This window comes from Crinia signifera, chromosome 1 (genome assembly GCF_055691185.1).
Source record: "Crinia signifera chromosome 1, ASM5569118v1, whole genome shotgun sequence".
NCBI lineage: Eukaryota > Metazoa > Chordata > Amphibia > Anura > Myobatrachidae > Crinia > Crinia signifera.
This window is the reverse complement of record NC_139217.1, coordinates 95595889-95611539: the sequence shown is the minus strand read 5'-3', so window position 1 is coordinate 95611539 and position 15651 is coordinate 95595889. Positions and strand designations below refer to the sequence as shown.

The 15651-nt window shown below is 40.1% G+C and overlaps 1 protein-coding gene across 18 annotated transcripts in view; it reads left to right on the top strand.

Moving 5' to 3' along the window:
- Positions 1-15651, top strand: part of TENM3 (teneurin transmembrane protein 3) — a 2716013-nt gene that overhangs the window by 2414234 nt on the left and 286128 nt on the right. For 12 of the 18 annotated variants that reach the window (XM_083170719.1, XM_083170736.1, XM_083170731.1 and 9 more), the window contains one exon: positions 1209-1412. The exons of the other annotated variants lie outside the window; for them this stretch is intronic. In XM_083170719.1, the coding sequence (XP_083026845.1) occupies positions 1209-1412 (204 nt within the window). The remainder of the gene's footprint in view (positions 1-1208; positions 1413-15651) is intronic. 18 annotated transcript variants of the gene reach the window in all.

The window sequence follows — 15651 nt, the reverse complement described above, 5'->3', positions numbered from 1 at the left end:
GCCCCATAGCAGCTGCACCCTCCGTAGTTCCGCCACTGCACACACACCACACACACATTATTCCGGTAATCTATTATTTTGAACACTTTGCACAAGATGCTGCCTATTTTTTTTATGTATCATATGCAAATGTAGATGGGTTCTTGACATGCTTGCGCTCACAGATATAAGTACACCATACAAAATGGATTAACAACAAGTGGAAAAAAGGGGGGAAAAAGGAAATCTCAATTTCAAACTTTCTTTCTGATTTTCACAAATAGCAGTGTTGATTTCCATCCACTAAGCTCGCCAGATAACCACAGTGAGTCAGCATGTGACCCACCAGCCCAACAAGGGGTTATTCACTTTGTCATGCATTCAATGGCACATAAAAAAGAACAAACACAATATAGTGTATTGTATATAGTGTATTTTTATGTATTGTTAAACTCATGAGAAGCATTTGGTATGGTGTACTTATTTCTGTGACCACAGCCAGTCGGAATCTATATACTTGTTTCATGTAGTGCTATTTGTGGTGATAGGTGGGTATCAGACTTAGGGTCCACTCAATTAATGTTGACATACATTGGGTTGACCACTGAAGGTTGACAGGGTGCGATGTAAAACCAATACAGCCCTACCTTGTAGGGAGCAGATTTGCATTGTTCCTGGTCAGCTGATTGTTATGGCATGAATACCAATGAAAACGATTGTCAGCTTTTGTATGATCAAGGGCTATAAATGACACGTGTTATTTGTTTTTAGGCAGGATGCTCCCTCTACAGGCAGGATGTAATTATACAGATTAGCATTTGTGAATTGCTGCTGGTACTGTGCACTAGTCAGGGACACTCATTAGCTGTCTGCACCTCTCTCTCTCCCTCTCTATCTCTCTTTCTCTCTTTTGAATGTTGTTTAAGCATTTCTCATTTAATGTAACTTTTTGTGTACATAAGTGTTTGAAGACTTTGAAGACCATTAAACATAGATTAGCTATAACTCAGTACATTAACCTCATACAACTGTCTTTATTTCCCCAAATTTTTGCTGCATGGCAATCTTTTGTTATTTGACTTATGTTACTTAAGTGTAAGAAATATTATTTTATTTTATTTTAAGCCTGCATTTATAATGTGTTTTTTTTTGTTTTGTTTTGATTTGCTTTTGCATGCTGTTATGCATGATTCTAATTTCTATTTGTACAACTTTATTTTTATCCCCAGGTTCTCCCATGCCATCCTCATCTTCTAGTGCTTCAGTTATTGAACATTTACATCCCCCTACTCCATCACCCCATCTCCATGACAACCAGAGGTGGTTATTAAGTGCTAGTGCCAAGCAGTCAATTCAGGACTCTGATGACGAGTTCAGTGCCAGCACACGTTTGGTGCATCCGACATTTCTGGCAGAGAGTGGCCAATGTCATGGTAAGAACAGGACACTGTGTCCATAGTCTTGCAGTAACGTCAATGCATTTCTCACTTTCCATATGTAATAGCACAATTATCCATCATGCTCCTTATTGGTACAGCATTCTCGTATTAGACAATGCCTTCCAGAGGATATTGAATCATTCACATCTGGTCCTGTCCCATGGGAGCTTATAAACCTTTTAAAGATAACAAGTCGCGGTGCTGCCAATGGCAACCAATGAGGTTTTAGTTATTTTATAGTGAGCGCATTACTAAAGAAATGATTGATAGAATAGAATTGGTGGTACTTGTTTCCTAGCGCGGCGTCCATCGCATCATATACCATTACACTAAATAAGGTATACGATGGTTTGCGATGCGATATTGTACAATAAAATATCGTATCGTATGTCATACAATGGCATACGATGCGATCGTATAGGATTTTTGATTGTACAAGCACCCTGATGGGTCCTTACAATGTTAAATGGCCCCCCATAGTCAACGCCACCCCCAGGATCAACACCAACCTGAAGCGTGGCGAGCGCAGCGATCCCGCGAGGGGTGGCGGTACACGTCCTCTGACCTTTTCATACCCCCACTATCTACGTCAGCGTGGAGCTGATTTTAAATTTTAGTGTGGCGAGCGCAGCGAGCCACCGAGCCCGAAGCGTGGCGAGCGCAGTGAGTCCCATGAGGGGATGTGGAATACGAGCCCGAAGCATGGCGAGCGCAGCGAGTCCCATGAGGGGATGTGGAATACGAGCCCGAAGCGTGATGAGCGAACGCGCAATACATGTAAAGTAATCCGTGTCCCTTCATGGGGCTCGCTGCACTCGCCACGCTTCGGGCTTGGTGGCTCGCTGCGCTCGCCACACTATCTAAAATCAGCTCCACGCCGATGTGGATAGTGGGGGTATGAAAAGGTTGGAGGACGCGTACCGCCGCCCCTCGCGGGCTTGCTGAGCTCGCCATGCTTCGGGTTGGCGTTGATAGTGGGGGTGGCGTTGCCAATGGGGGTGCATTTAACATTAAAAGCACCCATCAGGGTGCTTGCACAATTAAAAATCGGATTGCATCGCATGCCGCTATATTGCATGCGATGCATGCAATTGTATAAGATGTAATACAATAAAAATCGGGGGCGCCGTGCTAGGAAACAAGTACCAAATTGGTTGTTGTAGGCAGCCATTTTACCTGTCCTCTGTAGACGATGTACGTTTTGGAGGCAATTGGTGCAAAAAGAAGAACACATAAACTCCACACATATAGGGCCTTGGCTTTTATCAATCCTATGGTTTCAGCACTGCAAGGCAGCAATGCTAAGAACAGTGTAAATGTACTACACACAACTAATATTAAACACTTTTCAATTCTATTCTGAACCAAGTGTGTGAATTGTTACTGCAACGTTTTAACCCCTTCTCACACCCTTCGCTTGGCCGTCCAAATGCTCAGAAGGGCCCGATACCCTATGGGGCAGCAAACACTTGAGTGAGGTGTAGCACTCTGTTTGAGGTGTAGCATCTGCTACATATAAGGGATTTGCAGCAATTGATTCCCTCAGATTTTTCTTCATCTCATTATAATATAACATATTTACAATGATATATTCTTATACATATAGGTGTTTAGAATATATAACATCTGGACTAATTAGCTATATATAGGGAATTGGGGAACTATAAACAAAAGAAATAGAAAGAAACAATTTGCTATGATGAAAACATTGTTTATGGTTTAATAATAAAAAATGTATATGTTCACAACATTTAATATTTATTAAAACAGACAATCTGTACTGGAAGGGACATTTTATCCTATCCTTATACTGTTAGCAAAGTATATGAATCAATCTACTAGGGTCACTCAAATTACAAGCCTCTCTCCCCTTCCCATATGAAAACTGGCACGCAGAGACATGGGGATCAGTTGTGGTAGCACGTGTTATGGAGGTGCTCATCTTCTCTGGCTCAGGGAAAGGAAACACATTGGTGTAAAGCCAGAACACTAGAAAAAAGCTGTATTGGAGCTTAGCCTTCATAAAGGTGCTGGTCCTGTGTGCATGGTGAATGAGGCTAGCTGGCTAATGTGATATTCAACGGGGACGGTGATAGTTTACTGTCCATTATCACCAAGAAGAAAATGTTCTGTTTATGTTAAAGGGGTTTACTTTATGGTCAGAATGGCATACAAGTTACAATGCAAGCGTCATTTTAAAGTGGTCATTTATATATTCATGTATGTGATTGTGTATGCATAGTCATTGCACAGGATGCGCAGCTGCACATATCAGGGATAATTGCAGGGAAGGAACTATGTGCGTGTACATGATGTAATTGGCAATTTCATAGTTGCAATATGTTACCCATATGAGCGTTCCTACGCCTGTCTGCCGCCACATCGCATATAACTCTACATGCCACATAGTTTAGAATCATTATATAAAAGTAGCACTACAGCACTTACAAAGTGTATGAAAGCTTAACATAACTTAACTGCAACACTACAGCACTCATATACAGAATGGAAGATTACATACATGTAACGTTACATCACTGATTCATTATAGGAACATTACATATACGTAACACTACACAACTGATGTACAGTCTGAGATAATATTACTGTATATATGTAACACTACAGCACCGATATATATATATATATTTATAAATAAAGAAAAATAAAGGGAACCCCAACCGCGCACACCAATTAGGTTGCGGCACCTCTGAAGGTCCCCTGTTAGACAGGACCCGAATTTGGTTTAGAGATAAGGAAGGTGTGGTTCAGAGTGCGCTACCAAGAATTAATCCACAATTGTAAAAAGCAATATAATTTAATAACAGAGTGCCCCAATGGGCAGCATATAGTACATAAAAGCGTTTTGATTACAGCATATATTTGTCAATTTCTCAGGTTCATGTTACTCCAGTAATGAAACAAAGGCCCAACGTGTTTCGTCAGAAAGGTGACTTCATCAGGGGCTTACAAGCAAAGTTTTTTTGACAATCGAATGACACTGTAAATTCAATATAAACAGTCATAAATCAAAATCATATCTACATTTTAATTAAAAACAACATTTAAGCTGATGAAAAAATGGGATGAGGAGAAGAGGATGGAAAGAGAGAATAATAGTGAAAATTTATAAGACATGATTAATATTATGAGAGCTTCAAGAAAGATGTTTCTATTTCAGGCCGGAGATCTGTGATATTACGATTCATAAATACATCTTGTGAAATTACAATACATAAACGAATAGTGAGCATATAATTTGTGAACATTAGGTTATGATGAAACTTTAATTGATGCAATTACAGTGAATTTCATAAATTGTCAGCCTTTATATTTTAGGACGGAGACAATTCCAAACAAATGATTGTGGTCCTCGTGAATAGCATATAGTGAGTGAGAACCCCACCAGAAAAAATAGAATTTTTTTATATTAAAATATATATATATATACCTTCGTATAAAACAATAATTTCATACACACTGTCAAGATGGCGTCAGTGATTCATAAACGGTAATGCATAAAAACCATATACCGTATATACTCGAGTATAAGTCGACCCGAATATAAGCCGAGGCACCTAATTTTTACAACAAAAAAACTGGGAAAACTTATTGACTCAAGTGGGACCCTCACTCGAGTATAACCCGAGGGGGGCTTTTTCAGCATAAAAAATGTTCTGAAAAAGTAGGCTTATACTCGAGTATATATGGTATCTGGAGAAAAAGAATGTATGATAACCAATTTAGAACTCCTATATTCAGAGAAAACTAAGTCTCCATAATGAGAAAAATAATTTTTTCTACTTACAAAAACAGCCAAAAGCTTTTTTTTTGGGCTGATAGTGATAATCGGACACCAATCAATTTTCTAAACTTGATAAGTGGGGGTTAATGTCTGCCCCAAAAGCAAATGCTCATCTATAAAATAAGCCGGAGGAGATAGCTTTCAATACAATCATATAATTTGTATGTGACAGTGATTTAAGACTCAAAAATAAGAAACAGCACTTACATATGTCAGGAATACCGGATGTGCATTCACTGGAATCCAAAAGCTGAATGGAAATCAGTGTGCTCATCATAATTTAATGTTCACAAATTATATGCTCACTATTCGTTTATGTATTGTAATTTCACAAGATGTATTTATGAATCGTAATACCACAGATCTGCGGATCAAAATAGAAACATCATCTTTCTTGAAGCTCTCATAATATTAATCATGTCTTGTAAATTTTCACTATTATTCTCTCTTTCCATCCTCTTCTCCTCATCCCATTTTTTCATCAGCTTAAATGTTGTTTTTAATTAAAATGTAGATATGATTTTGATTTATGACTGTTTATATTGAATTTACAGTGTCATTCGATTGTCAAAAAAAACTTTGCTTGTAAGCCCCTGATGAAGTCACCTTTCTGACGAAACGCGTTGGGCCTTTGTTTCATCACTGGAGTAACATGAACCTGAGAAATTGACAAATATATGCTGTAATTAAAACGCTTTTATGTACTATATGCTGCCCATTGGGGCACTCTGTTATTAAATTATGTTGCTTTTTACAATTGTGGATTAATTCTTGGTAGCGCACTCTGAACCACACCTTCTATATATATATATATATATATATATATATATATATATATATATATATATATATATGTGTGATTGTGTGTGTACATAAAGGAACTAAAACATACTTAACATAACATTACAGCACTGATATACAGTATTAAAACTCTGCATACATGTAACAGGGATGCAGTCAAAATCCCAACAGGGTCGAAATCCCGAATGGGTCAAAATACCGACAACGACAAAATCCCGACATGGACAAAATCCCGACTGGGTCAAAATCCCGACATTTAAAATCCCGACAGGGTCAAAATCCCGACATATAGAATGTACAGGTGAAACAGTCTACATGCCTTCCGGTCGACAGGTGCGAGGCCAACATGGGTTTTTTCACTGTTTTTTTAACCGACATGTGCCGACAGGCGGTATTTCATGCCCTACCATCCACTACGGCGTGGTTGGAGAATAAAATAGTGTGCCTGAAGCATCGCGAGCGATGCGAGGTGCTGCGGTTCACTTGCAACTGTGTCCATGTCGACTGTGTCGACATTTGGGTAAAAAAAAACAGTGAAAAAAACCATGTCGACCTCGCACCTGTCGACCGAAAGGCATGTAGACTGTTTCACCTGTACATTCTACATGTCGGGATTTTGACCCTGTCGGGATTTTGACCGTCGGGATTTTAAATGTCGGAATTTTGTCCATGTAGGTATTTTGACCCATTCGGGATTTTTACCCTGTTGGGATTTTGACTGTCGGGATTTCATACCGAATCCATGTAACACTACATTGCTTATGAGAAATTGGCAATAGCAATTATAGCTCTTGTGGTACTTGTGTATTATCTGGGCGCCCAAAATTTCCATCGTACAACATAGTTTTGGTCGCATCGCATGCGATCCGATTGCATGCGATGCGACCAAATTGGACCCGATGTTAAATTGTACAGGCATCCTGATGGGTGATTACTATGTTAAATGCACCCCCATTCTTAACGATACCCCCACTATCAACGCCCACCCGAAGCGTGGCGAGCGCGATATTTTATCGCACAGTGCCGGTCTGTGCGTCCGTAAATCGGGTCCCATCGCATCCCATCGCATCCCTTAATTAGTGGTATGTGATGCGATGCGATGGGCGCCCAGATAATACACAAGTACCGCTCTTGTAGTAGCGTAATGGGCGGAGACATGTTGGCTTGCACTGCCCTAAGTCAGTTGTGATCAATAATAAATATTATGCATCCCCCGTATCATGTTTTCCAACAGTTCTCTTGCCATGGGTTTGAATGAACCATTGCCCAATTAGCCCCCTCCCCAAAAAAAATAATAATAAAAAAAAAAAAGAATTCTGCTGCTCAATAGTGTTAATAGATCTTGATGGCATTACATTATAAATTGTTGAAGTGTTACGATTGTAGAAACGACCTTTCTTATGAACAAATATATCTAAATTCATAAATTGCATTGTTCAAGCTAATCTTTGTTTATGGAATTCGGGGAGACTTTCACATAGCCGAATAATGCGTCTGAGACAACTTTTAGGCATCTGCTGAAATATCTTCACAAACATTAAGTTACACAGGTGGAAGTTTATAGAACAAAAGGAAAATGATTATCCTTTAAATCCGGCATGTCCCGTTGTAGGCACAGCAGTTATTTGGCATGCACTGCAGCACAGCATATTGCATAAAATGCTGCACTGAATATATATCCGCATAGTCAGGTTTAGAAATCCTTTCAGATCTCATGAAGGGAGAAGGTTAGCTCTCCGGAGCTTATGAATATAAAGTTTACAGAGTACCACCAATGTAATGATACATTTCTTTTTCTATAGAATTGAAAATGCCTGAAATTGTATTCATTATATTTCTCATAGCAGGAATATTATGTAGAGTATATCCACAGACTTAAAGGCATCTTTGGCCCCTAAAGTTCTAATTAAAGTTGTAATACTTTATAATTAGTATGGACCCGAAGACACTGTGCCAAATATTCCACACACTGCTGTAAATTCTGACCTTACTGTGCAAGTTCTACAATGATATATTCATATATTGTCTTAGCAGTGATTGTTTTGTTTTATTGAGCTGATGTATATACATGCTATGGGAAAAACATACGGTACAGAGTATGCAAATCCATTATAGATTATTTATAGGAATATAAGGGGAAAAAACATCTGTGTTTTATATAGTTCTTTATTATTTGAAAACGTGTTTCTGCTTTTGGGTACATTTTATTGTTGTATTGTTTGCTGCTATATTTTGGCTACTGACCTAACAGTAACCCACTGTCTTTCTGCAGTGTGCATTTGTCTGAACTTGTCTAGTTTGGCTAGTATCTGCTATCTGTTTCATAGATGCTAATTAGCCATTTTAACCATTTTTTTGTGGTTAGCCTTTTGATTACTTTGTTCCTAATGTATATAAACACTGGTACATCAGCTGTGTCTGGCAGCTGTGGTTTTCAAGAGGGCTTCAGAAACCATTTTATTGGGTCCCTACCCTCCAAATGCTGCATTCGTTGAGGGTAATTAAGAACTGATTGCTGCTGAGCGAATTAGCATTGTCCAGCCATCAGGTAGACTCCTCCCCACTGTAGTGAAATCCCGTCTTGCTAATTAATGTGCTTGCTGTGTGAATGGATTTGTATGGCTAGCGTAGAATTTGCGGCCAACGGAAATGTCCACAATCCTTGCATGCGATCTGATGTGATGCGATGTCATTTTTCACTGAAATTATGGACATGAGTTGAAATCATGTAAAATGCACCCTAAATGTCATTCTTCACACTGTACCACCCCCACTATCAACGCCAACCCGAAGCGTGGCGAGCGGAGCAAGCCCGCGAGGGGCGGCGGTACGCGTCCTACGACCTTTTCATACCCCCACTATCCACGTCGGCGTGGAGTTGACAATAGAAAGTGTGGCGAGCGCAGTGAGCCACCGAGCCCGAAGCGTGGCGAGGGGACACGGATACCTGTGAAGCCCACGAGGGGACACGGATACCTGTGAAGGTATCCGCGTCCCCTCGCGGGGCTCGCTGCGCTCACCACGCTTCGGGCTCGGTGGCTCGTTGCGCTCGCCACACTTTCTATTCTCAACTCCACGCCGACGTGGATAGTGGGGGTATGAAAAGGTCGTAGGACGCGTACCGCCGCCCCTCGCGGGCTCGCTGCGCTCGCCACGCTTCTGGTTGGCGTTGATAGTGGGGGTGGTACAGTGTGAAAAATGACATTTGGGGTGCATTTTACATGATTTCAACTCATGTCCATAATTTCAGTGAAAAATTACATCGCATCACATCAGATCGCATGTGATGCGATCGCATGCGATTTTTTACCAAAAATGCATAAAAACACGGTAAAATCGCATCGCATGCCACTACATATGGCATGCGATGGCATGCGATGGGAGCCGTGATTGTACACAAGTACATATGGTTTTTCCACCGGGCACCAATCATCGCAATCTCTGCATAGTCAGAGCCTTACTCGGCGGCTGCGATAAATACAGGCATATCCGGCCTGGAGCTGATGTCAGACAACCGCCAATAAAAGTTTCCTAGGAAAACCTAGCGTTTTTTTCTGGCATGCCCGCGGTTTTCTTAGCACTCACAATAAAAGGTCGGTTGCCGACTTCCCGTCATCACCATAGGAACTGCTAGCAAAGGAAAAGTAGCAAGCTTTCTTCACCAGCAGGCATCGCGCATGCATACCACAGGTACGCGCATGCATACCACAGGTACGCATGCATAATGTTCGATCATTGGCTGCTGTCTGAATTCCCAATGTTTTGGGGAATGCACACGGTCTATTATGCGCATGTGCAGCTCCCCTTTGTAAATGGCTTTAGCAACTTGCATAGTCGCAGGGCCATTCGCAAACATTGTGGTAGATGGCAGCGGGGACGGGGCTGGGCATTCCCATGGGTACACGGGCAGGCTGATGCTTTCTGGGGGCAGGCGGCTGACGTCACAGGACATCAGATGCTTTCCCCGTCTTCAGCCAGCCACACGCAAATAAAAGTAATTTTCCACTGACTTCTATTTGTGATGGCAGGAGAGGGTTTATTAAAACAATGATGCAGTTGTAGGAGGCAAAAACACACCGGAAATGAGTTGGTCGCCATCAATGTAAATGTGGTTTCATTATCCCCATGTGATTAACTGTTGTGTGCCCTGTTAATTATATACAGTATATTATTGTACTAAAAAAGAAAATATTAAATTTTCTAGCATTTTTTCACAGTCCATTGTGCTATGAATCTAGCTTTAGGTTTATGTGTAGAAAACTTGATATGGGACACAGATACAACACAGATATATTCATTCCTCAATCAACCTCAAGACAACATGCCCTACTGGTAATTGGTGTCTGGAGGAGGGTTGAGATATATGAGCAGTATAAGAAACAAAACCATAAAACAACAGCTCAGAGGTTAAGGTCGCTGGAGACCCTCGTTCAGATCTCAGTGTCTACTTCTTGTGTCTGCCGTGTTTGGTACATTAAGAGATACAAGTTGGCATTTCAGCATGGAGAGTGGACAGTCCTGCGTAAATAAATAAAAAAAAAACTCAAATAACTAAGAATCACCTGCATTGGCAGTGCAAAATAAGTACGTCAATGGTGGCAATAGTCAAAGGTGATACTTTTTTTTTTTTTACATTATATTAGTTTTTTAGCTTTTTTAATGATATCAGAACTAGCATAAAATGGTAGGGTAAATGACCTAAAGTTGAATCAGATCATCACTAATCAAGTGTCCTGTAAATGAGTACATTGGCTTTCTTCCACTGTTAGGTAATCATCTTCCGGGTACTACGGAGGCCCCAGTTACCCCTTTGCAACAGAGGCAAGTGGGTCTGAAAGCAATTGGGAGGGTGGAAGCACAAGGATCAGTTATGCTGGCAACACATCACACCAACTTTTCTCCAACCATCCAACTAGTTGGTTGGATGGAATAAAAACCTGGTACTTGATAGAAGCAAATGTAATTTGTAATGAAGTCATTTGTTTCCCAAATCTGAAAATGGACAACAACTGTCACTCAGACAATGTACTGTAGTTGGACCTATGTGATTTAAACAATTTCACTGAATGATTTTGTCCATTCTCATGAGTTTGTAAGGTAATTGCTTATTGGCATTTGTACCGGATTTTCAGTCCAACCAACCAACTAGTTGGAGGAAAGTTGGTCTGATGTGTGGGGGCATAAGCCAGTTACAGACATACAGTATTGTATTCATAAAATTCTTTAGGTTTTCTGGAATATCTTATGAAGAGTTGTAGTTGCTTATCCATGAAGACTAAGGAGAATGGGAAACATCTTTATCAGATTATATTCGTGAGTGGGTGGGGGTATGATAGATTTGTTCTAGGAGAACAAGGATCAGTATTTAATGTTTTGGTACTTGGCTAGGTTGTTAGTGCAATCAGCCATAATGACATGGCAATTCATATCCTTCTCTTTGACTTTAGGGTCTGGAACGACTTTACAAAGAAGTTTCTTATTTGGACTTATAAAAATAATAAATAGAATTGGTTTGTGTTATTGTTTCTTCAGGTGCTGATGTCAGTGTGACAGTCACTGTAAGCTGTTAGATATAGCTATTTGCCTATATTCCCAAGCTCTGCTTTGTTATACAAAATCTGCAAAAAGTAATTTGGTTATCATAACAAAAATGGCAGCACATGGGTTGTATGAGCAGGAAGACTAATCAAAAGTCTCAATGTGATTGGACCCTTCACATACACACTCCCCCGAGGTTTGTAGGCAGGACTGTTAAGAGCAGAGGGGGTGAAGTATGTTCTGCACTACTATTTTTAACCAGGTTGTACTGCAGACTTAAATCTGTTTTAAATATTACAATTTATTGTTACATCACCAAGACATTTATTGGTACTTGTGTATTTTGGCGGCGCCCATCGCATCGCATACCATAAGGCATACGATGGTATGCGATGCGACGCGATATTGCGCGATATTGTACAATGCCATACAATTTTTAAATTGTATGACATTGTATATGGCATACAATGCCATACAATGCGATGCGATTAAACATTGTATAAGCACCCTAATGGGTGCTTACAATGTTAAATGCATTAAATGCTGCGCTCGCCACGCTTCGGGCTCGCTGCGCTCGCCACACTTTCTATTCTCATCTCCACGCCGACGTGGATAGTGGGGGTATGAAAAGGTCGGAGGACGCGTACCGCCGCCCCTCATGGGCTTGCTGCGCTCGCCACGCTTCGGGTTCACGTTTATAGTGGGGGGGTGGCGTGGGGGTGCATTTAACATTGTAAGCACCCATTATGGTGCTTAAAAGCACCCTTTAGGGTGCTTATACAATCTTTCATCGTATAGGGGCCAAAAATCGCGTCGCATCGCATCGCATGCCATCGGGTGCATGGCATGCGATGCGACGCGATTAAAACATTGCGCGATGGAAATCGGGGGCGCCGCTATAATACACAAGTACCCATTTATTAAATGTATTCTGTACTGTACTGTACTGTACTGTACTGTAGTGTAACACTTCCAAGAATGGAAACACTACGCAACTTGGTCAAGAGCATTCATAACCGGCTACCCTTTTGTAGAAGAGTTAGTACTTTCTTAAAGTGTAACTAGACTGGTATGTCCATAAAATTATATTTTTCTGAGTTAAACCTGTGGACTTACTGCTTGTTTCACAAAACCAAACAAAACCATTAGTTGTTAATAACCGTTTATTATAAAAATGTATATATATATATATATATATATATATATGTACACTTACGATATTTTTATATGCTATAAAATTCATTAAAAATCACTGTCTTTTCAAAATAAAAAATGGAATGTTAATGTGGCCCTTTATAGCATACTTGCACATTGCTGTGTCATATTTTCTAAATATATATTTTGCTCCTACCACAGGTTATCTGCAGCTGGAAATCAATATTTAACACAGCTGTGGCATTTCACCCATAAGTACGCCAGTTCCAGTTTAATAACTGTTAGTGACTGAATTCATTAATCCACGGTGAAATGTCAAATGTGTTCCAGAAGCTGGTGTTGCTTAATTTTTTTTTTTATATGCAGGCATTCTTTCAATGAACAGTATGAAAGCCCCAGATCTCTGTATAAAGTGGCATGTATTTTAGTTTATAGGAAAAGACTGGAAATAAATGCTAATGATATTAATAATACAGAAAGAACCAAAAAAAAAATCCAAATTAGGGTTTGTTGTATTAAAGTGTTAAAGTAATCCAAATCCTAAATTAAAATGGGACAATAAGCCAAAACCAGTGCTTGCATGGGTTTCCTTTGGGTACTCTGGTTCCCTTCGACGATCCAAAAATATACTGATAGGTTAATTGGCTCCCAACAAATTAACCCTATAATGTCTGTGTGTGCGTATACATGTGGTAGGGAATATAGATTGTAAGCTCCACTGTGCCAGGGACTGATGTGAATGTTCATATATTCTCTGGAAAGCGCTGCGGAATACAGTATGTGTGCGCTATATAAATAACTGGTAATAAATAATTATGTGTTTTAGATGAGGCACATTTGGTTTGTTTTTCCCCTTTATTTATCTTTAGTCACTCATTTTAGAAAAGTTTAGATAGGTATACGGTGTGAAATCAGCTCCGCACGTAGAATATACTGTACAGTCCATAGAACTTTAACCAATTCTAACAAAGTACTCTGCTTCAAAGGTATCGGACGGCGAGCAGATACCTATAAATTATTGACATTGCATTAAAGTTAGAGGTCTTCTTCTCCCTCCCGTCCGCTGCTCCCTACACGGCTGTCTGTAATGTTTACCATTTCATTAATGTTGTACAACCATTTTATCTCTTGCTGGATTTCAGATGTGGTCTGCTGAATCTCAGTCTTGTGTGTTCAATAATGTTTTATGATTGCTCAGCAGGAAGCCGGGGTATTTTCTAAGAGAAGTGGGAAGCTATTGCCTATAAACAGAAGCCCATACATGATTTCCAGCCAGCATTATTGGTCTGGCTTTTCCCTTTTTGCATTTGCTGAGTATCTTTGTCTGGATGCATCAGTGACATGACTCATGCTGTCACCAAGCCATTAGGAGCACACTGAAGTAGCAATGGTAATTTCGAAAGGATGCAGCAAAGTCGCTAGAAGACACATCAGACTCTCTCCTGCTCTCGCTAGACCCAGGATTCCTATTGTCAGATGCACTGGGCATGAAAGCAGCAATTTTACAGCACAAAAACTCCAATAACATTTACTGCGGTTGGCTGAGATTGAAATGCACACAGTCACTGCTCAGTCTTGGTTGCTTAAGCACCAGCTCCCCTTGGCTTCTTGCCAGTTTGTGCATTTCAAAGAGACAAGTCCTTTAAAGAAAGAATTTTCCTTCAAACTTGCTGTGGGGCAAACAGACTGTTCAGGCATAGGCTTATTGCATTACATACTTGACTATGCAGAGAGGAATGCAGTGACATAATTGAGAGAATGATTGTGATCATTTGAATAAGTATGAAGAATTACAGCATATCCCACAGTACACTAGACTGAAGTAATTGTGTTACTGCTTGTTGAAGGTTTTCTCTCCAGCAGTGGACACTGGACGAGTTCGTATTGATCTGTAAAGGAGAAATCGAACACTGTTCAGAAAGCTTTTACACTGTGTTAGCTAACCCCTATCTACTTAGTCCCATTTATACAGTGTTACTGTTTACTGATCATCTCAAAGCATCCAATAATATTGCAAAGTTTTCTCTAAAAAGTCATTTGATACCATTATTATTATTCATATAACATTGTAACAATGCAGAACTACAGTAGAGGAGATTTAACTAAACGGACAAATCTTGGGATGTTCTCATTTATGCAGTGAAGCGCAATAGGCTCATGGGCAGATGTACTAAGACCTTGAGAGTGATAAATTGGAGAGAGATAAACTACCAACCAATCGGCTCCTGTCATTGGGTCGACCACTGAAGGTGGTAGGAGCAGATTGGCTGGTACTTTATCACTCTCTACTGTATCATTTGTTAAGGCTTAATGCATTTGGCTCATAGCCTGTAACATGGTAGTTAGGAGCTTATTGGATGGTACTTTGATAGCCCTTTCACATCGCACAAATAACCAGGGTCCGACCCAGGTTGTTGCCAGGTTGACCGGGTCTCTGTGCGTTGTGAAAGTGCCAAAAGGAAAAACTCAGGTCCAGTAACCCAGCATTCTGACTAGGGTTACAAGAAGGGTTTTAGCCAGGGAGGAACCTGGTTGCTGAGAAGTATAAACAGGTAAACCTGTTTGAGTATAGTTTACACTATAGGGAGGAGAAAAAAAATGACAGCAAAAGAGCACTGCATCTGGGAATACTTAAATCACCTATATTCAATAAGGTCACCTTTTTTTCCACGAATACTCGTTTTTTCCCCTCCTCCCTCCTTGACCTGTTTGTATCCATGTCATATGCTCTGTCTGATTTTATAATACTATGCTGTTATTATTCATCAATATGCTTTTATTTACAATTCTATATTATGATTTACAGTTAAAAAATCGTTGTTTTTTTTTAAAACGCCCCTGATAAAGTCATGGCTATGACGAAACGTGTTGGGCTTTCTGCTTTGACCGAATGATGTATACCATAACAATGCTAAAAAGGATGTTGTATTGACA